The 14650-nt window shown below is 44.7% G+C and overlaps 1 protein-coding gene across 1 annotated transcript in view; it reads left to right on the top strand.

Annotated features, from left to right (window-relative positions):
- Positions 1-14650, top strand: part of LOC122564672 (serine/threonine kinase-like domain-containing protein STKLD1) — a 29375-nt gene that overhangs the window by 857 nt on the left and 13868 nt on the right. Inside the window, exons 2-4 of the mRNA XM_043719749.2 lie at positions 1077-1204; positions 3922-4005; positions 13515-13631. Of these exons, the coding sequence (XP_043575684.2) occupies positions 1077-1204; positions 3922-4005; positions 13515-13631 (329 nt within the window). The remainder of the gene's footprint in view (positions 1-1076; positions 1205-3921; positions 4006-13514; positions 13632-14650) is intronic.

Genomic DNA, 14650 nt, shown 5'->3' with positions numbered 1-14650 from the left:
CCAGATTCGACTATCAGCTGTTCCATCAAGAGCCTTCTCTCCATCAAAGGTCAAATGTAGGAATGTTTTATGATGATTCCTATCTGCATACTGTCCCCCCAAACAAAACACTTTCAAGGCAGGTAAAGCATAAGGGGTTATATCCAGGGTAAAACACACTCCACATTATCCCTGCAGGGGATAGGTGTAACTGTAGCAACATTCAAAGCTTAACACCATCTAGTACAAAGCAGTCTGCTTAATTGGCACCCCATCCACCCCTTCAATATTCACTTCCTTTCCTACGGTTACACAGATGCAGCAGCGTGTACTATCTATAAGATACACCACAGTACTCACCAACACACCTTCAACAGCAACTTTCAAATCTGCAGTTTCTACTTCCTAAAAGAACTAGGGCAGTGGATGTATTGGATTAGAGCATCATCATCTGAAAGTTAGCTTCCAAACCATACACAATCCTGATTTTGAATTATATTGCTATTCCTTCACTATCACTGGGTCAGAACCCTGGAACTCACTAATAGTACAACATCCCCAAGGATTACAATGGTTCAAGAAGGCAGCTCATCACCATGTTCTCCAGTGCAATTTGGAATTGGCCATAAATGCTGGTCTAGCCTACACTCCATATACAAATTTTAAAAATGCCAGGACAGGAAGCATAATTAAATACAGAGAGAGTTCTCTGTATTGTCAACATCAAGTACTCCCAGTTCAGGTACAGCATGTGTTATATACATGCTAAAGCTCTCTCGACTCTTTTAACTAAAGTAATGCTTAAAGCTACTATTGTCCCCACCAAACACTCCAAGGATAGGGATAACACAAGATGAGACAGAGTATTCCCTGTGTCTCACATGCATGTCAGTACATTGCTGTTCCAATTCCATCATTTACAGCTGTCCCAAAATGTTCAGAGTGGGATTACCTATTAATGCTGAGATAGATTGGTGCTTTGAGCAATTTTAAAATTGGCTAAATCCTTCCATGTTGGATTTGGATGTGGAATTAGCTGGAATCTCTGATACACACCAGCCAATAAAATATAACAACATTTTTATGTTTCTTTGAAGGTCACTATTGGACTTACAATATGTGAAAGAGTCACTGGTCATCTGCGGCTCCACACTTTCAGGAATTAAGAAAGTACCAGTGGGTACAGAACTCTTGCCTTTCAGGGAAGGCATTGACAAGCTACTTGGTAGGTGGCATTTGAGTCTTAATTCAAAGCAAACAAAATTAATCCCTTCAGTTGGCAGTCCATTTGTTTTATCTGGAGTAATGTTCTATGGAATTCTAATTAGAAGGGTTTATTGTCCAATTGCTATTGTTTACACACACAAAGGTGTTTTCTTCCACTGTATGTCTCACCTATTAATTGTAATGCTGCAGAGCCAGTCAGGCTATATATCCACCTCTCGAGGGAAATCATAAAATCAGATTCACCAGTTCTTACTGAATTAATGAAGCTCTGTAATCCCACTCAAGGATTTTGGCAAGGCATCTGAACCAAAAGGTTAAAAACTTCTAAGAGTTTGAATTCTACCACAGTGCTGGTGATGGAAAATGTAATGCCTAGAAAGGAGCAAGAAATGGCAATTTAATCCCAAGTGCCTGCTATGCCATTCAGTTAGATCTGGATTTTTAACTGATCCACCCACTTTGATTCCTTAAAATATATTTTTAATCAATCTTTTTGAAGATGTTTTTACAGATGGACCGAAGGGTCTGTTTCTGTGCTGTACATCTCTATGACTCTATGACTATGACACCTCTGGAGCAGGTGGGACTTGAACCTAAGCCTCCTGGTGGTGGTATGGAGTGTGGGAAAGGTCTATATCGAAATGAAATTGGAGGGGGAAATAATGCACAGTATCACCCATAATGCCAACCTCCTTCTAAAGGCATCGAGAGCTCCCTCTCCAGTGACACCCAGACACAAACACAACTGCAGAAGATGGACAGACAGTTGGCAGATATAATCCCTGCACAATCTGCTGCCTAGACCTGTTAATAGCCAGCTTGGCCAGGCCCAATAGCAGACCCATGATTCACTGCCCTTAACTGGCCCTGTTTATAAAATGGTAATTAATTGGGAACATAGGTGAATATGAATAATTTTATTGTCATGTGTATTTCACAGTGACAAAAACAGTATAATACAGTTGCCATGATCTGGCACCATTTTGAGTTGTTTAAGAATTTAAAAAAATATAGCTAATAGAGACACCATCAGTCTTGAGCCAGCTCATCATCAATGACGCCTGCGTAGCTATCCCTCCTCCTCCATCTCACAGTCCTGTACACCGGACCCAAACAGCATTGAAGTTATCCCTTTTCAGACACAATCTTTCACTGCTGAGGCGCCTCCCTTCTGCCCTGCCTCGCCGCAGCCTGCAATGGACCCACCAATGTCAAAGTGGCATTTCTTACTGCTGGGCCCACCTTGTGATGCCCTTCCGGCACTACTTCACCGCTGCCGGTGCCACACCCAATCAACAATGAAGTCAGCAATCCTCAGGTGCCATCTTTCGCCACTGGTCCTACCTTGCTGATGTTGTCTCCACCAATGTAGCAGCTGCCAATTCCAATACCAGGTCCGGTGCTTGCCCCGGAAAAGTAAGGGCTCATTTGAATGAGTGCTGGGTTCACTCACTGCTGCCACAAGATCCATGTTGGGATCCCCCACTTGCTGACACTGTCCAAACTCAATAAAGGTAAGTCCCAGGTAAGTAAAGAAAAAGAAACAAGAAAAGACAAAAAGAAAGAAAAAGGCGATGGGAGCGGATGAGCCCTGGTTCAGGAGCCTGACTCCACTGCCATCTTGATGATCGGGTGATGTGATGGCAGAGAAAGAATCTGTTTAAGTGTGTCTAAAAGTACTTCTGGATGTGAAAAGAGGAAAAGTATCAGTACTGGTGTATCCATACCACATACAGTTAAAAAAGCTGATTCTCCACTACCTCAGCAGCAATTAGGGATTAGCAACAAATAATGACCAAGCCAACAACACATGTAACTTATATGTGAAAGAATAAATTAAAAATAAATCATTACCCTTTGTTGAAACGTTTCCTAATTTAACTCCTGAAAGGTCTGCCTCTATTCTTTAAACAATGCTGCCCGGTACTAATTCCTGAAGAAGGGCTTATGCCCGAAACGTCGATTCTCCTCCTTGGATGCTGCCTGACCTGCTGCGCTTTTCCAGCAACACATTTTTCTGCCCAGTACTAATACCTTACCTTTGACAGATGTATTGTTTCTCTTTATCTGAATGGTCTCCTTCAGTGTTCTAATGGTTCTAAACTTTATCTGTTCACCTGAATGTCTTGCAAATGTTAAATAAATCACCTTTAACTGTCCAAGTTCCAGGAAATACACCCTATTTATGTAATCCTTCTTTGTAATTTAACCCTTGGAGGTCAGTTATAATTCTGGTAAAGCAGTGTTGCACTGCCTTCACTGTCGTGTCTAAGCTGTAGTGATTGGTGGGGGGCGGGCGGCATGGTGGCTCAGTGGTTAGCACTGCTGCCTCACAGCACCAAGGTCCCAGGTTCGATTCCAGTCTCGGGTGACTGTCTGTGGAGTTTGCACATACTTCCCATGTTTGCATGGGTTTCCTCCCACAGTCCAAAGATGTACGGGTCAGGTGAATTGGCCATGCTAAATTGCCCATAGTGTTAGGTGCATTAGTTGGGCCGAAGGGTCTGTTTCCACACTGTAGGGAATCTAATCTTGGAACCTGTATGGAACACTGCAAGTGTGTGGAAAGGCATGTGCGCAGAATGGGAGGGAATGGTGTACAATGTGTAGATGGAGTAGGAATCTGGGGACATAACAATGGAGCCAATACCTGATGTATTTTGGGGATATGTGGATGTGTTTCTGATCTTCCCCTGACTCCACTCTATGTTGCAGAATTCATGCTTTTACAAGTTGATGTAGAAGAAATTCAGAAGATCAGCCTGAAATACATAATTTACTTGCTGTATGAAGCCGAGGGTAAGTGACTGTTGTGGTTGTCAGTACAGCTTTTAAGGTAATGATATTGACCTAACTTCTCTCATTCTTTACATTGTTAATAGTCTCTCTACCATCCATTTGGTGCTGACACATGAATGGTTATTTGATTGTGGAGCCTTATCCCTGAAGAATAAGTGCCTGTGAAACCCATTCAAGAAAAGGCTGAGTGCACGGTTTCGACAAAAGGCTGCAGTCTTCTCTCATTTTGGGTATAGAGCTGAAGACCTGTGTTCCAAAATTGGTTGCCCCCTTTCAGTAAATTTACAAACTAATGTAAATCTAACAATGTGGAAAATTGCCCAGGTATGTCTTGTTTACATAAAGCAACATAAATCCAAACCATTCAATTACCCCTCCCATCATTCTACTTTCAATTGTCTGTGAAGTGAAGGAAGATGCTGTTGGCAGTGTTTTCAACAACTTGCTCACTGATGCCAGTTTGGTTGCCACCAGAGCCACACACAGACCCTGACCTCATCCAGCCTTGTTCCATACATGGACAAAAGAGCTGAATTCTAGAGACATTTATCAGAGCGGTGAGGAGAGAAGGAGGAGTGAAGTGAGGGCTGCCAGGAAGGTACAGTCTTAATTTATATTTGGGCAGTGGCTAAACCCGAGATACTACACCCCCCTCCTCTAACCGGAAGAAAAAGACCCTGTAAGTAAGGATTTCATTTCTTATCTTTTTCATTTATTTAAGTGCATTGTTTGGTTTTAGTTAGTTCATATAAAGCTAAGCTTACAATGGCAGGGGACCACAGACCTGTGGCATGTGACCCTTGCTTGATGTGGGAGCTTAGGAATGTGTCTGATGTTCCTGACCCTTACACTTGCAAGAAGTGTGTCCAGCTGCAGCTGTTGTTTGACCGCATGACGGCTCTGGAGCTGCGGATGGACTCACTGTGGAGCATCCGTGATGCTGAGGAGGTCGTGGATAGCATGTTTAGTGAACTGGTCACACTGCAGGTTAGGATTGCTGAGGGAGACAGTGAATGGGTGACCAAAAGTCAGAAAAAGAGTAGGAAGGCAGTACAGGTGTCCCTTGCGGTCATCTCCCTCCAAAACAGATATACCGTTTTGGATACTGTTGGGGGAGATAGCTCACCGGGGGAGTGCAGCAGTTGTCAAGATCAAGGCACTGCAGTTCAGAAGGGCGGGAAAAAGACTCGTAGGGCCATGGTCATAGGGGATTCTATTGTGAGGGGAGTAGATAGACGGTTCTCTGGCCGAAAATGGGACTCCCGGATGGTATGTTGCTGCTCCGCTGCTCGGGTCAGGGATGTCACTGATCGGCTGCAGAGCATTCTAAAAGGGGAGGGTGCACAGCCAGTTGTCTTGGTGCATATAGGCACCAAAGATATAAGTAGAAAGCGAGATGAGGTCCTGAAAGAAGAATTCAGGGAGCTAGGAGAGGATTTAAAGGGGAGGACCTCAAAGGTAGTGATCTCAGGATTACTACCAGTGCCACATGCTAGCCAGTGTAGAAATAAAAAAAAGGCAGCATGAACACGTAGCTTGAGAGATGGTGTCGGAGGGAGGGGTTCAGATTTGTTGGACATTGGGAACAGTTCTGGGGAAGGTGGGACTATTACAAAAGGGACGGTCTACATCTGAACCAGACCGGAACCAATGTCCTTGGGGGAGTTTTTGCTACTGATGTTGGGGAGGTTTTAAACTAATGTGGCAGGGGGCTGGGAGCCAGAAGAGAAAACAAGTAGGCAGCGAGGTGGAGACTGGAGACTGTAAGAATCATGAAGATAGCATTAATAATGGGAAAAATAGGCAAGAGAGCAGGTGAGCGCAAAAGAACTGGTGGCCTGAAATGCATCCACTTTAATGCAAGGAGTATAGTGTGTAAGGCAGATGAACTTAGGGCTTGGATTGGTGCCTGTGAGTATGACATTATTGCCATCACAGAGACTTGGTTGAAGGAAGGGCATGATGAATGGCAACTAAATGTTCCAGGATATAGACGCTTCAGACAGGACACGGAGGGAAGTAAAAGAGGGGGTGGAGTTGCATTGCTGGTCAGGGATGATATTACGGCTGTGCTAAAGGAGGACATTATGGTGGTCTTGGGTAGTGAGGCATTATGGGTGGAGCTGAGAAATAAAGGTGCACTTACATTGTTGGGGCTGTATTACACACCTCCCAACAGTGAGCATGAGGTAGAAGAGATAGGTAAACAGATTATGAATAGATGTAGAGGCAATAGGGTGGTGGTGATGGGAGATTTTAATTTTCCCAACATTGACTGGGATGCACTTCGCATCAGAGGTCTGGATGGAGTAGAATTTGTACAAAGCATCCAGGAGAGTTTTCTAGAGCAGTATGTTACTAGTCCGACGAAGGAAGGGGCCATATTGGACCTGGTACTAGGGAACGAGCCAGGACAGGTGGTAGAAGTTGCGATGGGGGATTTCTTTGGGAACAGTGACCACAATTCTGTAAGTTTTAGAATACTCATAGATAAAGAAGAGAGTGATCCTACGGAAAGAGTACTAAACTGGGCCAAGGCCAATTATATCAAAATTAGGCAGGAGCTGGGAAATGTGGATTGGACACAGCTACTTGAAGGGAAATCCACATTTGATATGTGGGAGCCTTTCAAAGATAGGTTAACGGTAGTGCAGGATAGGTATGTCCTGTTGAAAGCAAAGGATAGGAAGGGCAAGATTCGTGAACCGTGGATGACAGGAGAAATTGTACGACTAGCCAAGAGGAAAAGGGAAGCGTACATAAGGTCTAGGCAGCTAAGAACAGAACAGGCCCTGGAGGAATATCGGAAGAGTATGACAAGTCTTAAATGAGGAATCAAGCGGGCTAAAAGGGGTCATGAAATAGCTTTAGCAAGCAGAATTAAGGAGAATCCCAAAGCATTTTATTCTTATATAAGAAGCAAGCGGGTAACTAGAGAAAGGATTGGTCCACTAAAAGATAATGAAGGAAGGCTGTGTGTCGAACCTGAGAGAATGGGTGAGATTCTGAATGATTACTTCGCATCAGTGTTCACTGAGGAGAGGAACATGATGAATGTTGAGATTAGAGATAGAAGTTTGATTAGTCTGGATTACGTTGGCATAAGTAGGGAAGATGTGTTTTGGGTATGCTAAAGGTTATTAAGGTGGACAAATCCCCAGGACCGGATGGGATCTATCCCAGGTTGCTGAGGGAGGCGAGAGAGGAAATAGCTGGGGCCCTGACAGATATCTTTGTGGCATCCTTAAACACAGGTGAGGTGCTAGAGGACTGGAAGGTTGCTCATGTTGTCCCCCTGTACAAGAAGGGTAGTAGGGATATTCCGGGTAACTACAGACCAGAGAGCCTGACGTCGGTGGTGGGGAAGTTGCTGGAGACGGTACTGACAGATAGGGTCTATTTATATTTAGAAAAGAATGAGCTTATCAGTGATAAGCAACATGGTTTTGTGCGGGTGAGATTGTGCCTTAATAGAGTTCTTCGAGGAAGTGACCAAGTTGATAGATGAAGGAAGGGCTGTTGGTGTCATATACATGGACTTTAGTAAGGCATTTGATAAGGTTCCCCATGGTAGACTAATGGAGAAAGTGAAGTCACATGGTGTACAGGGTGTTCGAGCGAGGTGGATAAAGAACTGGTTGAGCAACAGGAGACAGAGAGTAGTAGTTGGAGGGAGTTTCTCAAAATGGAGAAAGGTGACCAGTGGTGTTCCACAGGGGTCAGTATTGGGGCCACTGTTGTTTGTAATATACTTAAGTGATCTAGAAGAGGGTACTGTTGGTATGATCAGCAAGTTTGCGATGACACAAAGATCGGTGGAGTAGCAGAAAGCATAAGGGACTGTCAGAGAATACAGGAGAATATAGATAGACTGGAGAGTTGGGTGAAAAAGTGGCAGATGGCTTTCAATCCAGACAAATGTGAGGTGATGCATTTAGGCAAGTCTAATTCTAGAGCGAATTATACAATGAATGGAAGAGCTTTGGGAAAAGTTGATGAGCAGAGAGATCTGGGAGTGCAGGTCCATTGTACCCTGAAGGTTGCTGCACAGGTGGATAGAGTGCTCAAGAAGGCATATGGTATGCTTGCCTTCATTGGACGGGGTATTCAGTATAAGAGCTGGCAAGTCATGTTAAAATTGTACAAGACATGGGTTTGGCAGCATTTAGAGTACTGTGTACAGTTCTGGTCGCCACATTACCAAAAGGATGTGGATGCTTTGGAGAAGGTGCAGAGAAGGTTTACGAGGATGTTGCCTGGTATGGAAGGTGCTTGCTATGAAGAGAAGTTGAGTAGGTTAGGTTTATTTTCACTAGAAAAAAGGAGATTGAGGGGGGACTTGATTGAGGTTTACAAAATCATGAAGATCGAGACAAGCTTTTTCCCAGGGTGAAGGATTCAATAACCAGAGGTCATGCTTTCAAGGTGAGACGTGGAAAGTTTAAGGGGGATACACGCGGCAAGTACTTCACACAGAGGGTGGTGGGCGTTTGGAACGCATTGCCAGCAGAGGTGGTAGAAGCAGGCACAGTAGATTCATTTAAGATGCGTCTGGACAGATGCATGAGTAGGTTGGGAGCAGAGGGATACAGATGCTTAGGAATTGACCGACAGGTTTAGACAGTACATTTGGATCAGCTCAGGCTTGGAGAGTCGAAGGGCCTATTCCTGGGCTGTAAATTTTCTTTGTTCTAAGTGAGAGTGAGTGCCCTTGACATCACGATAGTTTTGTCAGAGAGTGTTACCAAGGAATCTGAGCAAAATAAAAGTCAATTTAAAGCGGTGGAAATCTTTTGACTGGTTGACGTCAGCTTAGGACAAATAAGAAATGGGCTATGGAGACCAATCTTTCTTTTTATTATTTTTTGGATAATGAGAGTCCATGGAAAGGCAACTTGGTGCCCATCCCTAATTGCCCATGTATTGACAGGTTTCCTCAAAAATTTCAGAAGGCAGTTAAGAGTCAAACATATTGCTGTGGGTCTAGAGTCACATGGGAGAAAGTGAGGACTGCAGATGCTGGAGATCAGACTCGAGAATATAGTGCTGGAAAAGCACAACAGTTCAGGCAGCATCCGAGGAGCAGGAGATTCGACGTTTCTGGCATAAGCCCTTCATCAGGGAAGGTCAAGCGGGCTGAGAGAGAAATATGAGGGTGGGGGTGGGGCTGGGAGAAGGTAGCTGAGAAGGCAATAGGTGGATGAAAATGAGTGGATGATGGTGATAGGTCAGTGGGGAAGGTGGAGTGGATAGATGGGAAGGAAGATGGACAGGTGGGACAGGTCAAGAGGGTAGCACCAGTTGGAGGTTTGGATCTGGGATGGGGTGGGGGGAGGGAAGATTTAGAAATGAGTGAAGTCGACGTTGTTGCCATGGGGTCAAAGGGTCACAAGGCAGAAGATGAGGCATATTTCCTCCAGTTATCAGTGGAGGAGGCCCAGGACTTGAATATCCTTGGTTGAGTGGGAGGGGAATTTGAAGTGGTTGGCCACAGGGCATTGGGGTTATTGAATGTGTGTGTCCAGAGACGTTTCCTGTAACACCCCATGAGTTGGCATTCTGTTTCAAGAGCAATGGACGCAATAGATGAGGCAAATGGATGTGCAGGAAAATCTGTGTTGGATGTGAAAATATCCTTTAGGGCCTTGGATGGAGGTGAGGGGGGAGGTATGGGCTCAGGTTTTACACCTCTTGTGGGCAGAACGACAAGGTGCCGGGTGTGGAGGGTGGGTTGGAGGGTGGACGTAGACCTAAAGAGGAAGTCACGGAGGGAATAGTCTCTGTGGAATACAGATAGGGATGGGAAGGGAGTTTTGAGATGGGAAGGGAATTATGTCTCTGGTTGTGGGGTCTGATTGTAGGTGGTGGAAATAGCGGAGGATGATGTGCTGTATCTGGAGATTAGTGGGGCAGAAGGTGAGAGGGTTTCTGTCCTTGTTGCATTTGGAGATGTGGGGTTCAAGGGCGGAGGTGCGGGAAGCAGAGGAGATGCACTGGAGGGCACTGTTGATCACGCAGGAGGTAAAATTCAGGTCCTGGAAGTAGGAGACCATCTGGGATATCCTGAGGTAGAGTTGCACTTCCTGGAAGCAGATACAGCAGAGGATTTGGGTGTAAGGAATCGCATTTTTACAGGAGCGGGTGTGGGGGGAGATGTAGTCCAGGTAGCTGTGAGAGTCGTGGATTTGAAATAGAGGTCAGTGTTGAGTCGGGTGCTGGAGATGGAGAGGTCCAGGAAGGGGAGGGAGGTGTCCGAGATGATCCAGATGAACTTAAGTTTAGTGTGGAAGGTGTTAATGAAGTTGATGAACTGATCAACCTCCTCATGGGAGCATGAGGTGGTGCTGAAACATTCATCAGTGTAGCGGAGGAAGAGGTGGAGGATGGTGCCAGTGTAACTGCAGAAGGTGGACTGTTCCACATATCTTATGAAGGAGCAGAAATTGCTGGGGCCCATGCGGGTGCCCATGGCAACCCATTGGTCTGAAGGAAGTAGGAGGATTCAAAAGAGATGTTGTTGAGGGCGAGGACCAGTTCCGCCAATCAAATGAGTGTCACTGGAGGGGTAATGGATGGGTCGGCAGGAGAGGAAGAAATGGAGGTCTTGGAGGCCTTCACCATGGCAGATGGACGTGTTGAGGAACTGGATGTCCATGGTGAAAGTGAGGGATGGGGGGCCGGGGACATGAAAGTCATGGAGGAGGTGGAGGGTATGAGTGTGTCCTGAATGTATGTGGGGAGTTCCTGGACCAAGGAGGACAGGAAAGTGTTGAGATAGGAGGACACAAGTTCGGTGGGGCAGGAGCAGACAAAGGCAATAGTTTGACTGGGGTAGTCAATTTTGTTAATTTTGCGTATGAGGTAGAATGGGGTGATGCAGGGTTGCGGAACTATGAGGTTTGAGGCTGTGGATGGGAGATCCCCTGAGATGAGGTTGTGGATGGTCTGGGGAGGTGATGGGAGGTGAGGTCATGGTCGAGGGGGCTGTAAGAGGAGGTGTCCATGAATTGGTACCTGGCTTCAGTGATGTAGAGGTCAGTGCACCCCTCTTGCCCGCTGGTTTAATATCTATAGCCACATGTAGAATAGAAATAGATGGCAGATTCTCTCCTGAAAGAGCATTAATAAACCAAATGTGCCTTTACAACAATCAGTGGTAGTTTCATGATAGTTCATTGCAGGGATTAGCTTCCAATTTCAGATAAATTGATTGTTAGCTGCCCTGGTTGGATTTGAAGCTATCTCCCCAGACCATTAACCTGCACCCCTGGATTACAGTAATATTACCAATCTGTCACCATCTTCCTCCAGCACAGCTCCAGGACTTTGCTGCAAGACTTCTCAAAATAGCATCAAAAACTCAATAATTGTCAAATTGTCAACATTTTCATCAATGACTTCCATCATAACTCAGAGTGGGATGTTTTAGTGATAATTGTAAAGTTAAGTACCATTTCCAACTCCTCAAATAGTGGAGCATTCACTTTGTGTGTAACAAGACCTGGATATCATTCAGCGTGGAGTCATTGGTGGCAATTAAAACTCATATCATATGTGTGTGAAGGAGTGACCATCTTCAAAAAGCGAGAATATAACCAATTCTCCTTGACACACAATCGGATTATATCACTAAATCTCACCTATCATAATAATTTTGATCATCAGTAAAGGATATTCTATTCTATTTTATTCATTGACCAGAAATATGTCTAATTCAGCCACATAAATATAGTGACATAAATACAGCAGCAGGTTAGGAGCTAAGTAACTCAATCCCAAACCCTGTCCATCATCTAACAATGTTCCACAGCAACCCTCCAGGCTCCTTCTCACGGCGTTTTTAAAGATCTTGACCATTATCACTTTGAAGAATGCGTGTAACAGATACTTGGGAATATTTCCAAATTCCATAAGACCATCTTAACTTGGATCTATATATTAATTTCTTTACGGTCACTGGGTTGTAATCCTGGAACTCATTCCCAACAGCAAGGTGTACAGTGGTGTAGCTAAGTTACATGGACTGCTGCAGTTCAAGGCAATGGCTCACCATCCATTTTTCAAGAATAATTAGGGCAATAAGTGCCTGCCTAGCCAGGGACATTTACATCTCATGAATGAACATAAAGTCAGTGGCAAATTGTTATGGACCTTCCTGAAGAAGGGCTCATGCCCGAAACGTCGATTCTCCTGTTCCCTGGATGCTGCCTGACCTGCTGCGCTGTTCCAGCAACACATTTTCAGCATGGACCAGACCAGACCAAACCCCCTGCAAATAAATGAAGGGAAAGCCTTAAACCTTTTTAAAAATCTTATTTAAAGGCATGTGTAAGGTGCTGTATTCTAGGTGCAATTTGATTGGTTAATTTTGATTGGTTTTAATCAAAACACACTTTAATCTTACTCCCAGTTAAAATACAAGCAAAAGAAAGAAGAATTGATAAGACTTTAACTCTGTTGGAAAACTTAGAATAATAGATTATTTAACCACTAAACAGCATCTGTTCCAATATAATAACATCCCATAAACACAGCCTTGGCAAAGGCAAAGTCAGTAAAACAGATGGTTTCACATGTGATGCTGGCAGCAAAAAGAGAAAACTTTGGTAGGGAGAGAGAAACAGCTTCTATAGCCAATTTCAAAACCCACAACAGCTGCTGAAGGCTAAGCTATAGCCCTGGTTGTGTGGGAGCCTTTCCTGAAGAATGGCTCATGCCCGAAACGTCGATTCTCCTGCTCCTTGGATGCTGCCTGACCTGCTGCACTTTTCCAGCAACACATTTTCAGCTCTGGTTGTGTGGGAGCCAGACTCCACCCATTCATGCAGCTTCTATTGTTCCAACTTTTAACAAAACCTCCAAGGCCTCACAAGCTGTTTACTTTATTGGCTTGGAATAGACAGTTTACCACCTGTGGCTCAAAATTAAAAGAAAAATCTAAATACATCTCTTAAAGCCATAGTATTCTCACGCAATGATGAAAGTCAATGTGTGTGGGACTGTACCCCAGTGAGAGTCAGTGCGTGTGGGCGCTGTACCCCAGTGAGAGTCAGTGTGTGTGGGAGCCGTACCCCAGTGAAAGTCAGTGTGTGTGGGTGCTTTGCCCCAGTGAGAGTCAGTGTGTGTCTGGGAGCTGTACCCCAGTGAGAGTCAGTGTGTGTGGGAGATGTACCCCAGTGAGAGTCTGTGTGTGGGAGACCGTAACCCAGTGAGAGGCAGTGTGTGTGGGAGCCGTACCCCAGTGAGAGTCAGTGTGTGTGGGAGCCGAATCTCAGAGAGATTCGGTGTGTGAGGCCTTATGGATGGGAACATATACTAGTTAGTGCGTAGTTATTTTCCTGAAAGACAGGGTCTGAGAGAAACCAGTCAGTGTACACATTGGAGTTTGTACCTTTTGTGTGTTCTCATGATGTTCCCAGTTATTTAACAATTGAGGACTACTCTCTATTACAAATACACACTGGAGATGCCCTGAAGTGAAATATCAATTTTGTTGGTTTATTTTGCAGTTCTCGCAGCCAGTGAACGTATCATTCCAGTCCTGATCTCTATTTTGAATTACCATGCTGACTGCTTGGAGGTGCAGGCTCAGGTGTCTCGGATACTCCTGATGTTTGCAATTAAAGGTAGGACAGTAAAACTCAGCAACTTGAAAGGGTTCAGAAAAGATTTACAAGTATTTTGACATGCTTGAAGGGTTTGTGCTAAAAGGAGAGACAGAACAGACTGGGGCTACTATCCTTAGAGTGTCGAAGGCTGACGGATGACCTTATAAGGCTTATAAAATCATGAGGGGCATGGAGAAGATAAATAGACAAGGTTTTTTCCCTGGGGTGGGGAGTCCAGAACTAGAAGGTATGGGTTTAGGGTGAGAGGGGGAAAGATTTAAAAGGGATCTAAGGGACAATGTTTTCACGCAGAGGGTGTTGCGTGTGTGAAATGAGGTGCCAGAGGAAATGGTGGAGGCTGGTACAGTTACAACATTGAAAAGGCATCTGGGTGGGTATATGAATAGGAGGTGCTAGCAAATGGGACTAGATTAGGTTAGGATATCTGGTTGGCGTGGACGGGTTGGACTGAAGAGTCTGTTTCCGTGCTGTACATCTCTATGAGTCTATGAATCTAACTTAGGCCTGATTGTGTGCTTTTGATCAACATTTCAAGTTTTTTTTCTAAGTTTAGTGTCTTATGGCTGGAAACATAGAAACATAAAAAATAGTTGCAGGAGTAGGTCATTCGGCCTTTTGAGCCTGCCCCACCATTCAATATGATCATGGCTGATCATGCAATCTCAGTATTCCACTCCCCCTTTCTCTCCAAACCCTTGATCCCTTTAGCCACAAGGTCCGGCTCCCTCTTGAATCTATCTAATGAAGTGGCCCCAATAGCTTCCTGGGGGAGGAGAATTCCACAGTTCACAACTCTGAGTGGAGAAATTCTTCCTCATCTCAGTTCTGAATGTTTTACCCCTTAATCTTAAACTGTGACCCTAGTTCTGGATTTTCCCAACATCAGGAACATTCTTCCCGCATCTAGCCTATCCAGTGCCACCAGGATTTTCTATCTTTCTATGAGATCCACCCTCATTTTCTAAATCCCAGGGAGTACAAGCCCAGTTGATCAGTTTTTCTTGATATTCAATCCT

This window comes from Chiloscyllium plagiosum, unplaced genomic scaffold (assembly GCF_037043375.1).
Source record: "Chiloscyllium plagiosum isolate Xiang-an unplaced genomic scaffold, Cpla_swu_hap1 HiC_scaffold_21, whole genome shotgun sequence".
Lineage (NCBI taxonomy): Eukaryota > Metazoa > Chordata > Chondrichthyes > Orectolobiformes > Hemiscylliidae > Chiloscyllium > Chiloscyllium plagiosum.
The sequence above is the reverse complement of the archived record's forward strand: the minus strand, read 5'-3'. Positions and strand labels throughout refer to the sequence as shown.